This window comes from Pelecanus crispus, chromosome 1, assembly GCF_030463565.1.
Source record: "Pelecanus crispus isolate bPelCri1 chromosome 1, bPelCri1.pri, whole genome shotgun sequence".
NCBI lineage: Eukaryota > Metazoa > Chordata > Aves > Pelecaniformes > Pelecanidae > Pelecanus > Pelecanus crispus.
The window spans coordinates 68,632,868-68,649,324 of NC_134643.1; the positions used below are offsets into that span (position 1 = coordinate 68,632,868).

The window sequence follows — 16,457 nt, forward strand, 5'->3', positions numbered from 1 at the left end:
TTGCAATTCTTTAAAAGAAATAAAAAAGGAATGCGTATTTCAAAGTTCCTTTGTTTGCAGTCTTCTTGCAAACCAAGACAAAAGTTTACGGGTAATGCTCCCTTGAGGAATGGAGGATTTCTTCACCTTGTGGGATGCTGTGTTTAGCAGCCTGCCTCTTATCCTTATGGTGGGTTTCAGTTTTACAGTGTCAGCAACAGTGTGAGCATGCCCAGCATGCTCAAAGTTGCTTATATCTTCTGGCTCCATTGCAGAATCTTAGTGAATCTATGAATAAGCATCAAATTAAAAATAGTTTTCCTTATGTCTTTTGAGATGCTTCTGTTAGGTTGGTACCTATTCTAAAATGTGACTTTAACAACTTGGGTGATAATTTGGATTTAGATAGCTGGTTTTGGTCTTCAGATTGCAGCGTGTTTCAGAATTTGTAAGTACCAAAATCCCATTACTTACTGCAAAGCAGTGTCAAAGTGACAAATGCTTGGAATTCCTCCAGCTGTATATTGCCAAAAAGGTTTGTAATTGGAAAATCTCAAGACCATCTGTTTATATCTTTCTGCTTCCTGGCTTTTTATGTGAGCAGCTGAGAGGACTCTCGCTCTCATTTAAGACATGTAATTCTGCTGAATTTACACCCACATATAAAAAAAGATAGCCTTTTCATGCTCTCTGCAAATACTTCATAATTCTTTTGACCACAAAATCAATTGAAGTATAGCCTTCCATTAATTTCAATTTCCCAGTGTATGCTTCTTGGGGGTGTGTTTTACTTGCATACAGAACTGGATTTTTGTGTGTAGCGATGGGGGAAGAGAACATTTCAGCTACATTCCCAGGCACTTCACATGTAGCTATTGTGTGTGTTCATAAAGTTAATGCAAAGGATATTTCTATGTAGATCAGAATTATTTTTGCAGACTTTGGTTCTACATAGCAAATTTTGTCCTGAACGTTGTAAGGAAGTGTATTTGCGGGGTAGGGAGGTGGAAATCATTCCCATGTTACAGTCAGTTGTTGATGGACAGTAGCAAATAAACCAATTCAAAGCTGTTCTAATGAAAACCTGTCCTCACTGGTCAGCAATCAGATTTTTATCGCTTCCCTTTCTGGACCGATAAACTAACAAATATATAAGTAGAGTTCATAATGTTATCTAGCTATTCCCTTCCTGTAGCCAGGCAGAGCACTGCCTGGCTGTTACAGGACTGTTTTATGTATAATATATCTAAATCAGAAATATAATGCAAAGACCAAGTGCTTTTGGTTTGTTTAGTCCTTGATTCTGTGTGTGATCCCAGAAAACCACGTTGCTTAGACAGGCAGAAATTGTGTTTGGAAGAGAAGGTGTCTGGCTCTTGTTTGCCTGGGCACGGAGAGCAGGGCTTGGGGACAGAGGAAGGGTTGACAGTCATATTGGATCACTTCCACATAAACGCAGCTGGAAACAAGCGTTGATCACGTTACCATGTGTAAGTGTTAAAACACCGAAGTCTGTCACAGAAGCAAAGTCTAATAATGTTTCATCTGTCAGCCCGTGATCATGCTGGGCAACATACTTTGCCCCACTTGTGTCACTCCGCTGCCTCCTCCCGCTTCCCCTCAAGATGTCCTCCAGAAGAGTGGACAAGCGGGTGAACCGATGCTCCTCTGGCCGTAGCCAGTGTCACGCTGCTTGCTGCTTTCTCTCACCTGCTTGGTCATTTGTTGGAAGGTTGGGAGAGCCTCCTCTTACATTTGCTCCTATTCTGGGCAGACTGCAGGTGCACACTTGGTGTCATTAGGGTTTGTCTTTACCTCTTCCCTTGTGGTGGTAAGGAAATGTTGACTTCTTCAGCTAAGCAAGAACTTCACTGAAAATAATTCCAACTGCACTCTACTGGAAAAAAAAAAAAATTAAAACCAAACAAATGAAAAAACCAAACAACAAAAAGCCCAAACAAATAAAAAAAAACCACCCCAAACCCCCACCTCCATAAAACTGGAGAATAGGCTCTCAGGTATGCAGTTCGCCTAATCATCTTTTTGACCAAAACTGCCAGAACATGGAAAGATGTTAACTGCAGAATATGCGGATCTCAATTTAAGCAAAAGATGATAACTATTGTATCCAAATATTTCTAGAAATTAAAAGAAACATTTTTCTCTAAAGAAAAGAGCAATTCGTCCTAGCTAACAACAATTTAAAAAAAAAAAACCCACCCAGTTCGGTCTTCTTTCCCATCAGGCAGCAATGTCCCACTTGAGGGACTCCCTCTGCACTCATTGCCGTCAATACATCCCCCACGTCATGGGAAAACCTTCTGAATCTACAGACAGCTGCTGCAGCTTCCTCTGGGTACAAAAGTGGCCCATCCATGCGACTCTAACCTCGTAAAGCAGTGGCTTCTGCAGAAGTCCCCCTAGAGAGCGTCCCAGGAAAAAAGAGTCTGCAGTCCCTTAGGCAGTTTGTCTGTTTATCTGGAAATGAGCAGCGGTTTCCGGAGTCTTCCTTTCCTTTTTCAAACTCCAGCACCGTGTTGTGGTTTCTACATGTTCCCCTCTTCCTTCCCCATGTGTGTTTTCTGCCAGATTTTAAAACTGTAGCTGGGGCTCCACTGGCTGATGCATTCACAATGATCCAGGAAAGGAATTTGAATGACACAAAGCCAAGCTACATAAACACTTCATGGGTTTTGGTTAGCTAATTGTTAAATTAGAGTGAATATGCTTACAGTGCAAAATTAAAACAATGAAACAAGCTGTGTTTTCAATCTAATTGATTACCTTGTAACTTAATTTGTACTAAGAAGCTTGATAAATGAGATTAAATATTGCAGAGGAAAACACTGATTGCACACCAAGCATGGGAATATGTTTGCATTCTGGCAATTTGTAGTGAATGCCTACAAAGAACAACTGAACTGATTCTTTTTTCCTTAATTTCTTTCGGTTTTCAAAGGAAGGTTTTGCTTTGTTACACATTTACAAAATGGCTTGTGGTAGTTTTGGCTGGCATAGAGTTAATTTTCTTTATAGTAGCTAGTATGGGTCTATGGTTTGGATTTGTGCTGAAAACAATGTTGATAACACAGGGATGTTTAGTCATTGCCGAGCAGTGCTTACAGAGTCAAGGCCCTTTCTGCTCCTCACCCCACCCCACCAGCGAGCAGGCTGGGGGTGCATGAGAAGTTGGGCAGGGACGCAGCAGGGACAGCTGACCCCAACTCACCAAAGGGATATCCCACACCATATGACATCCTGCTCAGCATATAAAGCTGGGAGAAGAAGGAGGAAGGGGGGGCACTTTCGGAGTGATGACATCTTGTCTTCCCAAATAACCATTATGCATGATGGAGCCCTGCTTTGCTGGAGGTGGCTGAACACCTGCCTGCCGATGGGAAGCAGTGAATGAATTCCTTGCTTTGCTTTGCTTGTGCGTGCAGCTTTTGCTTTACCCATTAAATTGTCTTCATCTCAACCCACGAGTTTTCTCACTTTTGCTCTTCTGATTCTCTCGCCATCCCACCACAGGAGTGAGTGAGCATCTGTGTGGTGCTCAGTTGCTGGCTGGGGTTAAACCACAACATGGTTTAAATTATCCTTTTTTGGTCTCTCTTTGTTTAGCCCTGTTTTTCCTACTTTCTTTATCTGCACCCTGCTTTCCTCCTTGCTTCCTCCATTGACCAGCCTGTTTCTTCTTTCCTGCCCTGGCCAATACTCTCTCCTGAGTCCTCTCACTTGTATCCCAGCCTCCTGTGAGCTTCGTGCTTTTGTCTGTCCTCCGTGTCCTGCACCTGACCTGCAGCGATCCTCAAGGGAGGGTGCAGTCCAAGTCTTCAAGTGCAGATCCAGCTATACTCGGCCTCCTAACCTCAGGCTTTAGCTAAGTGATGTGTTGTTCTTACCCATAAAGCAGAGTTCAAAAGTACTCGTTTGCTTTCTCCAGGCATTTGTTCCTGTGCTGTGTTTTGCTGACATCACCACTGTGTCAGTATTTATTTGTAAAATTCATGCATTAGGAGTGTACAAAATTGGTTCCTTTTTGTGCTCCAGTTTATGGCATGACTTGTATGGGCGCTGTCCTGTGGCCTCCACCGCCGACTCCCCCTTCAAGTTGTGAACTGCCCAGGGTTTATCTGCCTGGTGTGCTGGTACTCCTCATTTTTTAATAGGACTACTGTTTGCTTATTCACTAACATTAACATCTTCTAATGTTTTTAAAGAAAATATAACACATGTAACGCAAAGTGGTTGCTGAATCTCTCTATGATGATAGAATTCATTCTGGTTTTAACAATTTTTTTTTTTTTAATGGAAAATGGTCTGTCTCTTGTACCGAGTGCTTCATATTATATGTGCTTTTTCCACCTCCCTACATGTTGGGTACTGTTTTAAGGCTGGTTGTCTTTAACGAAGGTTTTTGGGTTTCTTTTTTTTTTTTTTTTTAAATCAAGCCAAGCAATTGCATTTTCAAGTAGTATGAAGTAGCACCTCTGCAGTGCATCTAAATCAGCGAGAAATGAGTCAGCAATGAGCCGTGTACACAACACTGATGTTATTTAAACTTACAGCTCACCTTTTAAGTATGAAAAATCTGAAACAAGGGTTTACTATACATTAGGTAACCTAATATAGCAAACCACTGACAGGTGCAATGAAAATATTAACTACTTAAATTCAAATACATTCATTTTCAAGAATAAAATGTGACTAAATTTGACAAACTGTGCTTAAAAATGGTTCTTGAAATAGGAACTATATGCTATGGGGACTTGGAACCTGATGGGTGAGCCTCCTGGTGCTGATCCTCTGCTCAACTGCTGCAAGGCAGTAAAAGGGCAATTAACTTGTTTCAGCTAATATATAATTTTAAAATAGTTATGCAGGATTAAAGCTCACAGGGAAAAATGTGTCGAATCCTTGCATCCTCTATTCGATTTACTCTTCCCTGAAGTGTTACTGTCTCAAGGGAGTTTGCAAACTAAATACCACTTAGGACAGTGGTTTGTCAGGGCTTAAGGGGTGATGCTGGCAAATTGCTACCGCTGTTCCTTGCAGAGGATGGCGGTTGTTGGTACCACCCTTTTAAATCACTTCTTTTCATATAATCTGACAAGACAGCCTGTCAGTGCAAGACCACTCTCTGCAAGGCATTTTGCTCATTTTTGTCCACCCGATCAGCAGTTTAAAAGCTTTATTGTTCAGCACTACAGCAGAGATGGAAAAGGTGCATTAGTCTCTGTTTGAGCCTTCTTCCTCCTTACCATGGAGCAGTGCGTGCAGAGCACATTCACAGTGCAGAATCCCTCCCGTCAGCCCACCTGTGATCAGGCGGAGCTTGGTTTCAACTTCCTTTTAATTTGTTCGGTCCAATGTGTATTTGACTTGGAATCTCTGTGTAGTCCCACGCAAACAACTTTTGAACCCTAGCAGATTACATGTGCGGTCTGTGTGTATTTAATATGTGCAGGCTGCATGCATGCTTTAGGGGGATTTGTTGGAGGCATAGTACATCTATGTGCTAATTTGTGAATACCGCAATGCAGTCAGATAACTCCTTTGATGGAACTATAGAGGTAAAAGGGGTATTGTCATGATTCACAGACCTAAATAGCAGTCTGCCTCAGAAGATGGTCTATATGAGGAAATTTAGGTTCTGTCCTATAGACAAGTGCATTTTTCTCCTTCCTTCTTTCTTTGTTATCACTGTAAATAGATTGTAGATTACGACAGTGATTTTCATGGTGATGGCAATATTGGTTAAATCAGTCTGTGAATGAAGTTGTCTTGCATTCTTGTTCTCTAGCAGCAGTACTGCAGTATATGTCCTGCCCATTACACCCACGTCTGGTTTGGGTAGATAAAATTTCTTAATTTCTCTATGGAGCTTTAAAAAGATGGGTGGGGTGGCGGGGGGAGGTTGAAGGGGAGAGAGAGATGTATGTATGATTGCAGTACAGCATGGCCAGTCCCTGGTGTGAGGCTGCTGTTTTGCTAGATTGGTTCTGGCATCAGAGAGCGCTTTGATGCTATCTTACCATATTTATTACAGAAATTAAGCGTCACAGGTTAAGTGTCACCTTTACATTTCCTCCAACCTGTGCAAACCTATTCCTATGCTTGTTGGGTCTAATTTGGTATTAAACAATACTGACTTCACTGTCTTCATGTTATAAGAGCCTTGGAGGTGTCTTCATTTCATTTCTCTATACTGAACAGAGCAGTCTTCCCTGGTCCCTCCTCTGAAATGTCACTGCTTTTTGCAGTCCCTGGAGGTGAAGAGCATCGATCTTTGGACGTGGGAGTTAGATACAGGCAGACTACCGAAACGAGCCTTTTCTCCCTTCTCCACGTCAGCAGCTTGTCCCTGGGCTCTCCACAACACAGCGCCCGAGCTGCGGCTGCTCCACCCAGAGACTTGGTGCTTGTAGCAATGCCTCTGCTGTGAGGAATAAATGAAATACGCCAGTAGTCCATGCTCATGGCTCTACAGGCAAAAAATAACGGGGAGAGGGCATTTTTTGGGGCGGGCAGGGAGTACTCGGGCAACACCTGGGCTGGGCAGCAGCGCTCTGTGTGCTCCCAGGTGCCAGGCAGCTCCGGGCTCGTCCTCCCGAGGCAGGGACCAGCCAGGAGGGCTTCGTCTCCTCTGGTATCCGTTCCGCAGGGACACGGGCGGTCGTGGTTTAGCTGAAAAGCCCATGAGTAAGGGCTGGAAAGAAGCAGGCGTTTGCCCTTGTGAGCACAGCTTTCCTCACTGCTTCAGCAGCACCAGGGCTGAGGTGCGAATAAGGCAGCAGCTGATGACAGTGCCAGGAGACATCCACGCGGGATTTTGGCAACCCAAAGGGAGGTGCTGTGGCCACTGGGGAGGACTTTTACCCCCTGTTACAACCACTTCAAGTGACCAAAGGGAGAGGAGGAGTAATTTAAAATGCAATCTCTGCTGATGAGGGGGGAGGGAACGGTTATTGTAATATTAAAGCATTATTTTGGGAAAATTCTATGTGGCCCTGTAAAGAAAAGGCTTTAAAAGATTTAGCTGCTTAATCCTGCTTATCTGCTGTTAGATCTTCACAAAATCTCCCAGAGAGATTCAGAGCGGTATACGAATGCCCAGACCTCACCCAGCATCCCGGCAGCTCCCTTTTCCCTAGCTTAGAGGTTGGGGGAGAGGGAACGTGCAGCTCGCTGTGTGTGTAATTGCTCCAGCTAATGAGCAGCAGTCTTTTTTTTCATAAATGGCCAATGATCTTTACGTTTGTATGCCGAAAATGTTCAAATAGTTCTGATTATCTGGAGAATGCTCTGTGCCTTCTCCCAGATGGAATACAGAGCTGGAATTAACTGAAAATGCTTTAATGATGGTATATTACTTGTAATTATTCTGTGGCTTTCATTCTGCTTTCACCTTCGCTGAGACGTGTTCCCTCAAAGGACGCTTGTAGCAATTCTTAAATCTTCCAGTAACTGCAGAAATGCAGGTGGAGAGGGATCAAAGCTTTGTCAGCAGAAAAATATGGTTTGGATAATAGTTGATCTAGAACTTATGGAATACTTTCCAATGTATTACTGACATTCAATTGAGTGAAATGTAAGCGTGGTACTAACTTGCAGTATATGGAAGGTCTCCAGAGCCAGGTAGCTAAAGCCACTTCTATATCTGCTATCCTCTGTTCGAGGAGGTGTTTTTTCTGCTGCATTTCTACTTGTTGAGATTATTAAAATGTAGGATTTAATTTCCCCCCTCTCAGTCATCTAATGAGGCATTGGGTGTTGCTTCTGAAAAAAAAATGTGATTACTTACTGAAGTTACAGGCTGTATATTTTTAAGACCTCTGAGGAGGTGCAAAGACGCTTGTGTCAGTAATGCATTCCTATGAGACGGTATCAGCGTTTGCTGTGCAGACACCTATTGGGCTGTTTTGTTTAGTTACTAGAGACTTGAAGCTACATTGCTTTAAAAATAGATTTCTTGTGATATGGGATGGCAAGGTGCTGAACCGTAATTGTATGCAGACCCAGATGTTTATTTCTTCCTTTGCGCTTGTTTTCTTGACATTATTTGGGAGGTAGGAAGGGACTTCAATTTGACCACAGAAACTCTAGTTCATGTGACTGTTTTTCCCTTTTAACCTGTGCAGTTAGCCAAAATTTGGTCTTGGGTTGCCTCACTGGAGGAATTGTTGGAGGTAGTTACATGTATGCAAAGTCTTTCTCTCTGGAAACAGGAGGGTTCGGTTACTAGGGGTCACATCCCTGCACTTCCCTTGGGTCAGGTTCCCCTCCCTGCGCATCCCTGACAGCTTGCTGGACGTGTCAGGACCCAAGTCCAGCTCTGCGCAAGGGTTTCCTCCTCCAGGGATGCATCTGCCTACATGTTGCCAGCTGAAACTCTTTGCCCAACTAGTTCAGATCCTAGATCCTATCCGTATACGCTCCCGTTTGGGGTGCACACAAAAATAGATGGGTTTGGGATCTGGAGAGTGCTGTCCTTGCCAACGCCACCTGTGTGGAGGGGCTCACCAAGCACACGCTTCTGTCTTTGACATGGGCATCTCTAGGTTTCCCTCTGCATAGATCTATCAGTGCAGAGAACCCAGATCCCCAGGGGCTCTCCCTGTTGATCACAGCTCCTGTAGGAAAAGCCATCTCGCAGCAGTCGTTCTGGCACAGTGCCTGGCATGGACACTTCAGTCTGGAGTAGAGGGGCCAGGATGGAGACAGGTTTTGGAGGGTCCCTTTGACTCAAGTACTGAGGTTGGGGAGTGTGGGGTGTTGTTTTCTTGGTGTTTATTTTTATTTTTTTCTTTTTTCCCTTTCTTTTTCTTTTTTCCCTTTCTTTTTCTTTTTTCCCTTTCTTTTTCTTTTTTCCCTTTCTTTTTCTTTTTTCCCTTTCTTTTTCTTTTTTCCCTTTCTTTTTCTTTTTTCCCTTTCTTTTTCTTCCAGATTTAGGTTATCCCTTCAAATTCTGCCAGGCAGTTTCCTCCCGTAGGTAGAGCCTTATTCATACATCCCGCCAGGCACCAGAGCTAGAGCACTGCCCTGGGTGGGCTTGGTGTTCTGCTTCATCTTGGTTTTGCTCTTTAACTTCCGAGTGCAGGAGAGAGGCAGAACAGATGACTTCATGAAGTGACTGAAAGTGTGTACACTTAAAGACTTTTTTTTTTTTTTACTGTATTTGAAAAATATTTTTAATTTTAATAAACACAACCACAGTAATTAAGTAATATCATTCTGAAGATGTAGCCTTCATGTGCATAAACATACTTATTTTTAATCCTTGATAGGTTGCTTTATACAGTGTTATTTCAGCTTTCTTTTATAAATAATGCATTAACTTATTTATTCTCTGCACCAGTTGAGCATTTTTGTTTTCAAGGATTTGACAGAAGGCTATGATATTATTAGAAACCCTACAATCAGACTACAAATTCCTCGGGACAGAGTTATCTTGTTTTGTGGTTTTTTTATGTTATCTGGCATAAAGGAATTTGGACACTTGGGAGCTTTAAAGTTGCTCAGTTTCAAACCTGGTTACCAAGTGCTGCTTTCAGGCAACAGCTTCAGATGAGGAAAAAATTCAACTGGACATATATGAACAGGTAGCAAAAAATACAGGCTTTCTGTGGTATCTAGAAACGCCATGCAAAAAAAGATATGGTGAGGATAGCAACATGATTAATCCCAGGAAGTCAATATTGTTTATAACCTTTAAACATAGGTGCACCCAATATCACAGTAGTTACTATCAGAATGACAAGGTTCTCAGGTAATTTCTGGAAGTACCACCGAAAGTGGAGAAAGGAGAAATACCATCTCTCACAAAAGAGGAAAATTTTATAAGTTGTTACTTAAAATACATCACTGCATTTTGTTTGTTCCTACAGACACCATTTTTACCAAACTTCAGCAAATGCAGCAAACAGTGGTGGTGCTGGGGAACCAAGTACAACGATTTTCCTTGTGGGTGGCATCAGTGATCTGCATTTAGGGTAACAGAGAGACCCTGGCACGTTTCCATCAGGGCTTTCATCCCTTGGGTGCCCGCTGGCCTGCCACCCTCCCACGAGGAGGCCAGGCGCCAGCTTGCACCCGCATCTGTTGCAACATCCGAGTTTGCACTTTTGCTTCTCCCACTGCAGACCTGTCAGATGTCTGGCTCCCGACCCAGGCTTTCCCTCCCAATATTTTCCACTCACGTCTATCTTCCCTTTCTCTGACTTTCCAGCCGCTGGGCCAGTCGCAGCGCGACCACGCAGCGGAGGAAAGACCGCCTGCGGCAGCACTCGGAACACATCGGGCTGGACAACGATTTGAGGGAGGTAGGTGGTGTCATCTGCAGGTGTCATCTGCAGGTGGCACAAGCTTGTGATCCAGGAGATGCAATTTAGACAAACGATGTGTTCTTACTTTGGGCAGTTTTGTTGCTACCGTAAGGTTTGTGTGGGTCTCTGCAGCCATTTCATTTAGATGCTGCTTGTCACAGGTGCCTGTATGTGTTGTATAACTTCAAAGCAGAGAACAGAAATAAGATGCTTTTATTATTTGAGAATAAGACAGCCCCTTTGTCATCAGGAAAATGGCTTATTTGCTGATACCGACCCCAGCCGTGTAACTGCAGGCAGAGAGCAGAGCCCTGGTGCCTGCCTGGGTGCAGCTGCCAAGCTCTGACCAGGGTGAAGGTCTCTACAAAAGTCAAGTCCTTGAATAAATGTCAGTACTGTAGAGGCGAATGAGGCAGGACTTTTTTCTTTTTTAGAGGAATTTTTTTTCTCTCTCTCTTACGTAGATTCCTGACATGAGTAAGCCTATTTAAAAGGTTAAGACTTTAGGGCCTTTTTATGCCTAAAGCTTGGAAACTCCCATGCGTCTTGTAAATGTCAGTCACATACACACATTTCTTTCCCATCTTTTCAGTTTCTCATCCTTCCTTAAATATTTTCTGCCATATTTTTCCATTGATGTCCCTGTGCTTCTTTTGTATGTCACTAGCAAAAATAAAACATTCATGCTGTTTTGTGGTAAATCTTGCTGAATAATGTTGGCCAGCGTTGGCATTTGCACTCTGAAAGAACCCGAACGGATGAGTGGCCTCTTGAACCGCAGCTTCGAACGGTGTTTCATGGAAACACAGCAAAACAGCACTTGTATATGTTTGTTGCTATTTTTGCTAAAGTGGCTTTGCAAGTATATCTTAAACATTGCCTCGTGTATATCTCAGCAGAGCCTTTTCAATACTTTGTCATGTATTTACTTCCTTCTTTTTTTGGCTGTGGATCATATGCATGCTTCTTTTGCTTTGTCTCCTCTTTCTTTCTGGCTATTCTGCCATTGGGGCATCTGCCTCCTCTTAGCCATCGGAGGAGCTTTTGCTTCGTCAGAACTCAATGGCCTTCTGGGAGTGGGATCAGGGACCACCCCCTCCTGCACGGCCTCCTAAAAAATCCTTCTCTGAATGCTGCCTGGTATGTTTTAGTTTTTCTTGTTGAAAGCTGCTTTTGAGATGTTGTTAGCGTGAGGAACTGCTGACTTCACTGCGTCTCAAACCCCTCCCTTTCTCGTAGAGTATGAGCATGTCCCTGTAGCACTTGGAAGTGTGGTTATAATCGGAAAAGTAGCTGGAAATCAGCTCTAGGGTTCCATGCCAGCTCCCTGGCAAACATGACAGCTCCAAGGCTGAAAGATGAGAATTTTGTTTTGCTTCTTTTTTTCCCATGTTGCTCGCCTGGCAATTCAGCTTAGGGTGTCAAATCCAAAAAGTATTGCTTTCTGACTGCTGGATCATCGCATCCCAGTGCGGAAGAGGGTGGTAGTGTGTGGATGCCGATGAACAGGCAAAGGGCAATCAACTGGATCTTTCATCCCACGCTTATTCTTCTCTTGAACTGACAAAAGTTAATAATGTCTTATTTTAGTATAATAGCAAGTTATACAATGAATAAAGTAAGGTTATCCATGTTTTGTACTCTTCAGACTATAACCGCACTTTGCGTTTTATTTATCCCTTTACGATTAAAAAGAAATATTAGATTTCCTAATTATATATTCCCTGTATTACTTTTTCACTGGTTTTATTGCTAATTTTTGCCCTGAGTTAGATGGAAGTCACTTGTGAGATTGCTTGCTGAACAACACGCTTCCATGTTCTGTGATTTTTTTTTTTTTATTCCCACATGTAGCTTTTCAACTATTTGTAAGTCCTTACAGTATCAGTGAACCTGTAATTACCTAGCTCAGCACTTTTGTTGAACACAGCTTTCCATAGCAGAACCTGACATTCTTGTCTGTCCTGTGGGACTGATGTTAAGTGGTTCATGTCTGAATTTTGTATTGAAAAAAACCAAATGTGTCAGAAAAACTGTACTCCCCTGTTACAAAAAAAAAAGTGAGCAATTTCAGTTAACTTCAATGTGTTTGGATTTTGCTCTTGCTAAATAAATTATTTTCTTCCCAGATAGAAAGCAGCCATAGTGTCCTCTCAGTTCCCCAGCAAACCCAGCCAGCAGCAGTGCTAAGGCACTGGAAGAGTGTGATCTGCTCCTCTCGGGGGAAGAGCAGTCATTGGCACATACCATCCACCAAAGAGGCAGCATTAACTGGATAAAAACACACTATGGAAATGGAGCATTCCTACACCAAGCTATGAGTGCTGTGCTTCAAGGCTTTTATTTGGCAATATTCTATTATGTTCCTCTTTTTAACAAAAACTATGAATAATGCTTGGGCAACTTTTTGATAGGCTTCATATTTGCCAACCTAAATGTGGCCAACTTCTTAGCTTTGCTCAGCATGTAGCCCTCTCACTGATGTTGGGGGCAGATGACACTTTGTTGATTGGTTTGGGGTTTTTTGCTTAACAAAAAAAAAAACCCTCAACAATAAAAAAAAGCCCTGAACAATAAGGCAGTGCAGCAGGAAAGTTTAAAAGTCTTTTACTATAGCTTGGATCCTTTTTTTAAAGAACACACCAATTTTTGTCCATACTTCTCAATTACCACCACACATTAAAAACATGAATGATCCTAAATGTCAGTTTAGTTTAAAATGAGCTTCACTTGTAATTGAGAAGTTAATTGAGAATAAAATCAAGTCTGATTTTTCCCACGTAAACTATCCAGATGAAAAGTAATGGATTAAATCTTTCACCTAAGAGTATTTCTGCTTCTTGTACTTTATTTTCAAAGGATTTTTTTTCAATTCATATATGGTCTGGTCACAAATTAGACAAATAGCTTTTAAGGTTTGTTGTTTTTTTTTTTTTAAGTGAGAATCAAATAACAGTGGAAAGAAACTACTTGGTGTTTTTACTTTATTGCTGAATGAAGGTATCACACTTTTATTCACTCTCTGTGGCTAACTTTGTGCTAGTGGCTAACAGCACAGTTTGCTAGCTAACATTGACTGTTCCGGTTCTACGCAGGAAAATAACTTGCTTTTTTTGTTGTCAAAAGGGAGCATTCCACTTCTCCAGCCCAAGACCTAAGCATCAGACAAGTCATGATGTTGTTCCTAGATTAACACTAGCTCATTCCTTTTCACCAGCATTTGCTTGACTAGGATAGGACAAGGAGAATCCCTCTGCCTTGTAATATCTAAAATTATTCTGTTTATTTTTAGAAATACATGCAGGAGGCAAGGAGTTTAGGAAAAAATTTAAGGCAGCCCAAACTCTCAGATCTTTCTCCAGCTGTGATTGCGCAGACCAACTGGAAATTTGTGGAAGGGTTACTGAAGGAATGTCGCATGAAGGTAGGTCCTCCCCCTTCCCGCTGCCTGCTCTCCTCTTGCTTGCACTGAGCCTAAATAGTGTCTGTAGATGGTGTCCTGAAAGTCCTTCGCAGCTGCAGTGCCGTTGGTCTGTTGGTGTACCAGGCCATTACAGGGTGGATGTCCCTTTAGTGTTAAATTTTTCAATGGCTAGAAAAGAAAGAAACATATTATCACTCTTCTGTTTATGCAGTCAAAGTTGGTGAAATGAGTGAAAAGGACAGGAAGGAGGATCAGCATGATCAGACATCTTAGGGAGGATTTCCTTTAATTTGTCATATGTAAATGTAGCCTAAACATAAGGGGCTCGTGACCCACGGTCAAAAAAGGAAGCGTTCGGCAAGTGTGACTGTTGTGCATGTTGTTTATGCAGTTTCTAATACTAAAGAAGCTTTTATAACCATGGAAATATAATTTCTTTGTGTCTTTGTGTCAGTTGCAGTTGGTGGTATACTGTATTACCTGAGTTTTAAACTTTAAGAGCTGTAACAAGAAGACAAACAGATACTGAGTAAGACCAGAAATGTATCTAGCTCTGTACTCTGTTTTTGATACTGGTGGATAATAGATCAACAGTGTAGGAATAGGACAATAGAAGAAGGGTGTAGAAATAGGACAGTATGGAGTAATAATGCAAACTTTTTTTTTAAATTTATTCTTTTTAATTTACAATCTCTGTAAAGAGATTTGAAGTTTCTTTGGTCAGGCCATTAGCAATGGTCTCTAGATTAAGCATCTTATTCTAAGTAAACTCGGCTACAAATTCTGTCTCTTGTTGGATAACATTCTTAGAAACCTTTGGGGTTTGTTTTTTTTTTTTTTTTTTTTTTAAAGACTAAACGCATGTTGGTAGAGAAGATGGGCCATGAAGCAGTTGAACTGGGACATGGAGAAGCCAACATAACAGGTCTGGAGGAAAATACGTTGATTGCTAGTCTCTGTGATCTGCTAGAAAGAATCTGGAGCCATGGTCTGCAGGTCAAGCAGGTTGGTAACTGGAAATGCAGGACTTTGTGTGTACAGTACTCTAGCGAATACTGAATGCCATCTCTACCTTTTAAGTGGCTACTCAGTGGTGTCATTCCAACGTTAAGTGGGAGGTATCTTTGGGATCAGAGTCCCTGGTTTGTATCTTGTGAGGTCTTGGGGGGGTTTTTTGTAGGTTTTGTTTGTGTGTTTGCTTGTTTGTTGGGTTTTTTTTGAGAGGTATCTCTGCAAATTGCAATGATGTTGTCAAATAGGTGTTTGGTTTCTTCTCTTTCAACCTTCAAAAGGGAAACCCAGGGAGAAGACAAAGAAACAAAGTGGGTGGGGTGACTGCTAGGTCATTGGGATGGTCCTCTCCTCTTCCTGAGGTCTCATGGCCCAAGAGAGAAGGATTGACTCTCACCACTGGACTTTTGGCCCACTGAAATGCCATCCCATTATTTTGCCATGTTCAATGGCCTCTTTTCTTTTGCCTCATTTGTTTAAAGCTACATACTACATATTCGATTTTCAGGGGAAATCTGCTTTGTGGTCCCATTTACTTCAGTACCAGGAGAGAGAAGAGAAGCAAGAACATAATGCAGAGTCCCCAGGTGAGTACTCAGCAGTTGAATCCATCACAGTGAGTGAACTCAAGCCTGGGAGGAACATTGTAACCATACAAAACCCACGCAGGATTTTTGGTCTATTTGCTTGCTAATATCACATTTACATTTTGAGACCTTTCATGATCGTTATGAAGACGCCTTGACGACTGGACAAAATAGACTGATATCGTTGAAGGCAAAGAACAGATTTCTTATCCCTGTCTAGAAAATCACTTGATGCCTGTTCACTACCTTCATTCCCTTTTAATCAGCATTAAGTGAGGTGTGAGCAGCAGTGCTTCCACAAGAGATGATTTCTGAAGTAGCTGAAGGTGTAGAGCTGTGGCTAAGACAGCTGACATTTTTCTTTCAGTGAGCATAATCTGTCTCTCAAATCCCGATGCGAATAACTCCATGTTCAATAAATACTTTTACTGGTGGACCGTACAATTCAGAAGTTGTACAATTAGTCTCTATCCATCAGTTTAGGTGCTCAGTTTCTGCTTTGGTTTGGCCCTTTACAATCACTAAATTACTTCTGTGTTGTGAGAGAGGTTGGTTTTCTCATGACCTTGAGATCTCATTGCCCACAGGCTGCTGCTGGGTACTGTAGTAAAAGTCTCTGAACTTTGGTGGGTCATCTTCCAAGGACTCTGCAATCCTCCACATCCTGCAGATGGGAACTTGTATGATCAGTCCTCAAAGACACATCTATGGACAAACCAATCTCGGTCATTGTCGTGGTTTAGCCCCAGCCAGCAACTAAGCACCACGCAGCTGCTCGCTCACTCCCCCTACCCCAATGGGATGGGGGAGAGAATCGGAGGAGTAAGAGTGAGAAACACTCCTGGGTTGAGATAAGAACAGTTTAAGAATTGAAATAAAGTAAAATAGTAATGATAATAATAACAATATAATAATTATAATAATAATAATAATATACAAAGCAAGTGATGCACAATGCAATTGCTCACCACCCGCCGACCGATACCCAGACAGCTCCTGAGCAGCGATCGCTGCTCCCCAGCCAACCCCCCCCAGTTTATATATTGAGCGTGATGTCATATGGTATGGAATAGCCCTTTGGTCAGTTTGGATCAACTATTCTGGCTGTGCCCCCTCCCAGCTTCTTGT

The 16,457-nt window shown here is 42.3% G+C and overlaps 1 protein-coding gene across 5 annotated transcripts in view; it reads left to right on the forward strand.

The window, feature by feature from the left end:
• DENND5B (DENN domain containing 5B) overlaps positions 1-16,457 on the forward strand; it is a 117,042-nt gene that overhangs the window by 83,504 nt on the left and 17,081 nt on the right. For 4 of the 5 annotated variants that reach the window (XM_075714348.1, XM_075714341.1, XM_075714355.1 and 1 more), the window contains 4 exons: positions 10,211-10,304; positions 13,600-13,731; positions 14,584-14,736; positions 15,251-15,329. In XM_075714348.1, coding sequence (XP_075570463.1) covers positions 10,211-10,304; positions 13,600-13,731; positions 14,584-14,736; positions 15,251-15,329 — 458 coding nt within the window. Of the gene's footprint in view, positions 1-10,210; positions 10,305-11,336; positions 11,448-13,599; positions 13,732-14,583; positions 14,737-15,250; positions 15,330-16,457 lie in introns of all 5 variants that reach the window. The other variant, XM_075714331.1, reaches the window with a different exon arrangement.